The following is a 7,806-nucleotide window of genomic DNA, read 5'->3' on the forward strand; positions in this document are numbered from 1 at the left end:
CCAATAGAATTTTATTTTGACCCTCATTATTATGTCCATAAAGATTTGTGACAATTAGAAATATACCTTCGCTCTTCAAAACTGCAGTTAACCAATGGCCCTCCCTATCAGCTTTATATGTTATAATCTCCCCTGGGAACTTATTAAAACAAATCACCACACCTCCAGATCTGTTAGATCCATGACTGAAAAGAATCTTGTCTCCCCACTGATTAGCCCAAAAGGAAACATCAGCATCCACAGAGTGAGTTTCTTGTAGAAACAGACAGTGACATTTTTGCCCCTTGCAAAATAAAAAAAAAGTGCCTTTCTCTTAACAATTTCCTTCAAACCCTGAACGTTTAATGAACCAAATGAAATTTTTGAGTGAACCATAACAAGTAAGAGAGAATACTATAAGAAAATAACTAATAATAATTTTAAGAAAGAAAAGAAAAATATATAAATATGAGTTTAAATCGTAACACTTGTCACCAACTCAGTGACTAATAATCTTTAACTTTCAGTAGAGCTCTGTTGTCCCATTGATAATATTCCACTGTATACAGTCTTACATGAAGTCTTTCATTCAACGTCACCAATCCTCCGTCCTTCGATGTATCCATGAAGACCCCGGAAAAAGGCCCGTTTTCCAGCCCGTCTAGCTTGTTCAATTTGAGGCCACAGCCGCCTCCTCTCTTCCCAGTCCTCCCGTGGCAGTACCTCGGCAAAGTGGAAACCGCCGTTCTTACAGACAACCGAATCTTTGCTTCAACGCCAAATCTCTTCCTTTACATGTCTCAGAGCAAACAGAATGATGATATGTCTGACCTTGTTCTCAATCTTCTTCCCAACACTATGCACCACATCCACAGATTCTTCAAGCTTTGATATCATATCAGGTGTGATCTTGCCAAGGATTCCATTAACCAGCGATCTGACATCTTCGTCTTTTTTCTCTTCTAATCCTTTAATCCGGAGGCACCACCTCATTTTGTACCTTTCTTGCTCTCTCACTCTCTCCTTAAGATCGTAGTTATCTTTGGTCAGCTGCTCATTTCGTCTCTCCAACGCTTTAACCTTTTGTTTACATTCTTTCACCTCCTCCGAGTTGAACTGAACCGCTTTAGCTAGGCTGGCTAGCATCGTACTAGCTTGCTTGCATTGCACACTCAGGTCAGCTAACTGCTCGTCCACTCTTTTTTCAAGGTTTAGAATCGCTTTCAGTATAGTAGAATTAGAGACTTCATCACTTTCACTTATCTCTGCTGACTTAACTTTCTTTTCTGCAGGCTTCTTATTAGGTGTAGATGGAACCGAATCGTTGTCCCGTTCCCTTTTGCTCATCACTGCTACGTCCATTGCTGCGTAGTCATGATCCGTTCCCTGTCTGCTGTCTTTCTTTTCATCACATGGCGACGTTGTTTCTTGTTTTTTGAGGTCGAGTTTGAGTTTAGCAGGTTTAACTATACTTGGGGCATTCATTTTACTACTTTCGAGTGGAAACAATAACGAACACAAGGTAAATTGTGGGACAAATTTAACGAGCTCCTAATTCTTGCGACTGCTCAACTCGCCATCTTGCGCCACCCCCTCAGATCGGGTGACAGTAGCTAGTCTGTCCCAAAACGTAGGCTGCATCCTCCAGACGGCCTCTGGAGGATGCAGCCTCCAAACGCATGTGGGAGACACAGCTGGTGACAACGACCGTAAACAAGACGAATATCACACCGGAAATGAAGCGCCCTACAGGAGTTTCCTCACCGGAACTAGCATATGCTAAGGTGCACATAGTCTTTTGGTTAACCCACAGTTTAGTCTAGAGCTTTTGTGCTTTACACTAGAAACCAGGACGTTCTTACTGTAACGTATCACAGCGCCACCCTGTTACATATTCACAAGTACAAATATAGTAGAGAAATAGGAACACAGTGAATCCTGGGCAGTAATTATATAAAACACAGAAGGTCGTTGTTTTTCGTGGCAAAAATTGTCAGTGAAACTTTTAATTTGAAACAGGAAGTGCTTTGTTTAGCTTCCTGGAGTAATCCGGGTACGCTACATCGGCACACGTGTTTAGAACTTAGGAAAACACGACTTAACAGCGGCTCTATATCCAGGTGTGTTAACGTTTATTTTATACGAAATACAGGGAAGAGCAGACGTAATAAGCTTAATGGATGACGTTTTTGCTTGTTTCAGGTTATTGTGTTTATAACGCGCTCGCTCTCTGGCTTGGAGGGAGGGTGCAGCTCATTTAAAAACATTTGATTTTCAGCAAGGTCTTCATCCAGATAAAATGACTGTGGAAGTTGTTATGTTTCCCCGTTTACTAACTGTTAATCCTGCTTGTGAATGATAAACCTAACAAGTCTCCTGAAAGTAAAAACTGTACACAAGATGACGCCATTTTCCGTGGGTACGATGAAGTAAACTGTTACCGAAGACTGTCCAGAGAATTATTATTTTTGCTCCATATAACCCGAATCAGAGTTCAGCTCTCATCAAAGCCATTCACGTGTTAGACAAGCAAATTCGTGTAGAATTCACAAGATACTTCATGTATGCAATTTGGCATGCAGTTATTTGCTCTATTAGGTAACCGTAGTCCTTACCAACCACTGAAAACTTACATTTTAGTCTTCGGAAAGATTTGCTAGGATTAATAGAAAGTACTGATATTAATATTCGTTAGTTTTAAAGATGAGGTTTCCATCCAGCGGCATCGATCATTAGCTAGCACCGATTTGCTAGTTGCTATATGGTGTGTGGTTATTCCCGACAATCTGTGCTTTTAAAGTTATGTATCGTGAAAGTACAAAAAACCCAAAGAACTGTTAAAATTTTAAGAGACAGTTCAGGAGCGCCCACGTTGATGTCAGGTCAGCTTTTAATAAGAAACAAAATCCACTTGTACCAATGGAGTGCAGGAGAAGCGTATTTATTAGATGCGTAACACATCTAATGCAAGATGGCGCACAGTCTGGTACCTGCCTGCTCAGTGCTGCCTCACTTGGCGGAAAGCGTCATTAGAAAGGTTTAAACTCTTAGAACGTTTTATTCTTTGTAGAGTTGAATAATTATGACAAACTCAGCACCGCGTAAAATAGTTAACATTTGTTTTATTTCCGGTAGCGATCTGCATCTACTACAACCACATAAACAAAGATGAAGAAGAGGCAGAAACAGCTGCCGAGCTCAAAGAAGAAAAGGCTAGAAAGCAGCAGCGATGGGGAGGAGTCTGATGTAGAGAGGAACTTTGCACTGATTACCGAGAGAAAAGGGACTGAGGAGGAAGAGCAGTGCTACAAAATAGGAGAGGAAAAGACTGATGAAGATGAGGAACGATCAGATAGCAGTGATGAGATGGAATCTGATAATGGTGAAGAACAAGAGGGAGATGAAGAGGATGGCAACAGTGAAGAGGACGACGACGATGATGACCCAGAAGATGCTGGTGGCAGCAATGAAGTCCAGACAAAAAAAGACATCAGAAAAGGTGAGTGTGTCTGCAGCTCAAGAATCTATAATTTTGATGCCAAACTGGTGAAGCATGATCTGCAGGTTACGTCTGTCATTTTTAAAGTGGGTATAACTGTCGTAGCAGGACAGCTAGTTAAGCATGGGTGGTGCAACTATAATTACACCTTACCTTTAAGTGCTGACGTACGCCCTGTTTGTGTGGTTGGCCACAAAAGTTTTTTTGGAAATATGAATGTTGTTTGTATGGGGGATATTATTCTGTCCGGTTAAGAAGCGTAAACCAGTGTGAATGTTTTAACATCCATGTATTGTTGTTTTTTTAGCCATCTACAATCAGACCATGCTTTCAGTGCAGGTGAATTAACCACCAAACACAGTGCTTTTCATCTTGTGTGCTCTCTGGGCACCACCTGTTGTGGTGCTCCTCATTTAGCTGCTCTGACAAATAGGATTTCAACCAGCATAGGGTTCCCACCCTCATTTTCAAGTACATTTCATGACAGACACGCACAAACACAGATTGTTGATTTATGTATCTGTGCATTTTCATATTTTTGTGTTCCAGCTGCTGTATGGTTTTTTTTTGTTTGTTTGTTTGTTTTGTTTTTTCCTAGGGTTTTTTCCCCCTTTGTGTTTTTTTTCTGCCACAAACCCAATATAATGGTGAATGTATAATTGCTTGTGATAACTAATTGCAGTGTCTCCCTGGCCAAAAATCCCCCTCTGTCTTCTTCAATCCTTCCAGAGCTGTCCAACATGTCATTTGAGAACATTGTAAAACTGCAGAACCAGGTGGGAACCAAAGTTTACAACACGGTCGCCTATGGCAGCAACAGGAGTCACGAGGCCAGCAAGAAGAAACGACTAAACAAGAACAGGTGAATGTTCTCAGCCTGCTTAGACAACTGTTAGACTTTCTGCATCCGAATCCTTCAGGGCTTTAGGGTCTGCTTGTGATTTCAGGCCAGTGGAAATCTCAGCCAAGAAGCCAGCACCATTCCTCCGACAGGTCATCCCCGTCAAGAAACCAGTGAGTGGAGAAAATCTCCAGTGTTGACTTCAGTGCACAAGCACTCATGTATATACAGATGATTTGGTTTTTGTTCTGTCCTCCAGACGCTGAGAGATCCTCGATTTGATGACTTGTCTGGAGAATACAAACCAGAGATTTTTGAGAAGACATATAAGTTCATTAATGACATCCGAGACAAAGAGAAGGAGGTGAGAAAATGAACGACAATGTGCTGAATGTAAATAGAAACAAAAAAGACACTTTTAACTGTGGGCTGAAAAATCTGAGATAACAGTTGTAAAACTTGTTTGTTTCAGTTAGTGTGAGAAGAGTAAGAGTGGTACCGTTGTCGTTATTTTGCAGATTGTCCAGAAAAAGCTGAAGAGAATAAAGAAATACAACCAGAAGAAGGAGAAACTGCAGTTCCTTCTGAAGAGGATGGTGAGTCTTTGCTGCCTCTCATTCACTTTTAATTATTCAGTTTAGTTCGTTCTTTTTTTTTTTTTTATTAAGAAAAACAAGAAGCGCATTAATAGTTTTAAAATTTAGGCATCTTCCTTGCTGTGTATTCATTATTTTAGTTTACTAAATGCATGAAAACCATGTCAATTTGTTTATTTATGCAATCTAAGAATAGAATAGAATGGAATAGATCTTTATTGTCACTGTTACAAGAACAGTGAACACACAGTTTGGCATCTCTCTGTTAGCAGCGTGTAGATTTTTACATTAAAATACATTTAGAATAAGAAAAAAAAGAGAAGCCAAAGAATAGACTTAAAGAAATAACTTAACACAGGGAATGTACTTAGTAACATAGATATCTATCAGATATGTACCAGTTACTGTATATACAAGTTATATGTGCCATGTAAAGGAGCAGGTGCAATATAAGGAGCATGCATCATCAACCTGGTACAGACCTCTTTAAGGGCTGCACCAACAAGCAAACTATTGCCTTGTAGTTGGCAAACAGCATTTTTAGCAGTATGTTTAAAAGTACTTTGCGATTTAAAAAAAAAAACCCTTTGCGAAGAAGCTAGGCGTGTCTAACGTTTGATAAACAGATTAATGCTGTAATCAAGACCAGTTTCTTTCATCTCCAGCTGCATGCAAAAGTGAAGCCATTCCTCTGTTTCAGGGACTTTAAGAGAGCTATCCATGCCTTCATTTCATCTCGCCTCAGCTTTTGTAATAGTCTTTACTCAGGTGTCAGTCTGTCATTAGTTAGCCGACTGCAGCTGGTCAAAAACGCTGCAGCACGGTTACTATCTGGCACACGCAAGTTAGACCACTTATCTCCCATACTGGCATCCTTACACTGGCTGCCAGTTAGTTTTCAAATTGATTTTAAGATTTTATTATTCATTTTTAAAGCGTTGGACAGGTTAGCACCCTCATACCTTTCTGATCTTTTAAATTGGTACACTCCTGCAAGATGACTGAGGTCTGCAGATCAAATGCTCCTAGCTGTCCCGAGGTCCAGATTAAAGCACAGAGGAGACCCCTGTTTTCATGCGACTGCTTGTAAATTGTGGAACAAACTGCCCCTTCATTTCAGGACCTCCCCATTGTTGGAAACTTTCAAAACCCATCTGAAAACCCACTTTTATTCCTTGGCTTTTAATTCAGAATTAGTTTGTATTACTTTTATCTGTCTTATTTCTTACTCAAATCTTCTCATTTTATGCTTCTTTTTCTTAAATTTTTATCACATCTTCCTATGTTTTATCTCTTTTGTCTTAAATGTACAGCACCTTGGTCAACAGTTGTTGTTTTAAATGTGCTATATAAATAAATTTGACTTTGACTTTACATGTTATAGTAATCTGTAGTAATGCTTTGCATGAGATCATCAAACATCAAATTAGCCAGTGTAGCATCAATATTCTGTTTGCGTGCAACAGTTCTCCAGGCTCTCTTTCAAAGTTTTTCAGTGATTTTCACTCCAGTCCATGTAACTGGCCATTTTCAGGGGTGTGTATTTTGTTCTTTGTATGGGTTATAAAGTGTGTGTGTGTTTGTGTTTGCAGCAGCAATATATGGAAACAATTACAATTACTTTGCATGGTTCTATTCGTTGGAGGTCTTTTTAATCTGTCAATTTTGACTTTGTGCAGGAAAACCAAGAGCAAGCAAGGAAGAGCAAAGAGCAGCAGAGAGAGAGAGAGCTGCAGTTCAAGAGGCAGCAGAGAGAGCGAGCCAGCGAGGGTGGAAAACCGTTCTTCTTCAAGAAATGTAAGAAGATCATCGATAGAGCTCGTAATGCCTAATTTCGATGTACACATCTATTGATTCACAAAGTATTTGGACCCAGCATTCCAAAATGACATTTTAAGTTCCTGATGCAATCCTTCCCATTATTTCATGCTTGGGACTTACACTAGGAATACACTGACCTGTGTTCCCAACTGTGACTTGGTTACTGTTTCTTTAGGGATTATTAAAGTATTCTGATTCTGATTTAAGATGGTAATCATAAAAAAAAAATGTTGATAAGAACTGAAATATCTTTTTCATTCCTGTAAAAAATAAACAGCGAAACAGTGACAGTATCTGTGAAGGTACTTTAAGTTTTAATAACTGTTCTTTCAATTATTTTCGATTCTAGCTGACATGAAAAAGCTGCAGCTGGCTGAAAAATACCAGGAGCTGAAGAAGAGCAGCAAACTGGAGAACTTCCTGAGCAAGAAGAGGAAGAGGAACGCCATGAAGGACCGCAGAAAGCTGCCCAAACAGCTGCAGAGCAAGAAGGCTGTCTAAGGCGTCAAGCGTCATTAAAAACTGTCAAATCATTTAAAAGACTCTTCTGAGAGAAAACCCTTCATGCATCAGTCTGGCCGGCATCCCCAGGGTCTAAACAAGTTGCTGGAGCTGGAGCGTCTCAGCTGAGTAAGCTGCTGGGGACTCTGACTTAGTCCCTATTATTTGATCATGCTTTCAGTGCATTTATGTTCAGATATCTGAACTTTCTTTCATCAATTGATTCTTGAGCAATGAAATGCAGGACATTGTATCAGTTGGTCAAATCTATAAAACATGTACTTGTTAATAATCAGTAAAAGTGATGTATTTAAGTGTCTTTGATCTTCATTTGTTTGTTGTTTAACTTTTGAGTACGAAGTGCTTTTTAACATGAAGAATGTCCTTTTCCTGCACTCTGATAGCCTTTTTTTATGCAGTGAAAATATGCATTTCACTGCATGATGGTTCAACTAGGGATGTCATGAGAACTGATACTTGCAGTACCCATTGACTTCAAAATTCTCAAAACAACTGTATTTTATATGTATGTGAGTACAGTAGGTCGTATATGTTCTGAGTTGAACGTT

At 39.6% G+C, this 7,806-nt stretch overlaps 1 protein-coding gene across 1 annotated transcript; it reads left to right on the forward strand.

The window, feature by feature from the left end:
* The first annotated feature begins 1,977 nt into the window (after window positions 1-1,977).
* rrp36 (ribosomal RNA processing 36) lies at window positions 1,978-7,556 on the forward strand. Its single transcript, XM_031735499.2, has 8 exons — window positions 1,978-2,099; window positions 3,115-3,478; window positions 4,208-4,340; window positions 4,426-4,492; window positions 4,579-4,683; window positions 4,838-4,915; window positions 6,595-6,712; window positions 7,086-7,556. Exons 2-8 carry the CDS (start codon window positions 3,148-3,150, stop codon window positions 7,235-7,237), a joined length of 984 nt encoding a protein of 327 aa, XP_031591359.1. The 5' UTR covers window positions 1,978-2,099; window positions 3,115-3,147; the 3' UTR covers window positions 7,238-7,556.
* Window positions 7,557-7,806: the final 250 nt, after the last annotated feature.

Source organism: Oreochromis aureus, linkage group 6, assembly GCF_013358895.1.
Source record: "Oreochromis aureus strain Israel breed Guangdong linkage group 6, ZZ_aureus, whole genome shotgun sequence".
In the NCBI taxonomy this organism is placed as follows: Eukaryota; Metazoa; Chordata; class Actinopteri; order Cichliformes; family Cichlidae; genus Oreochromis; species Oreochromis aureus.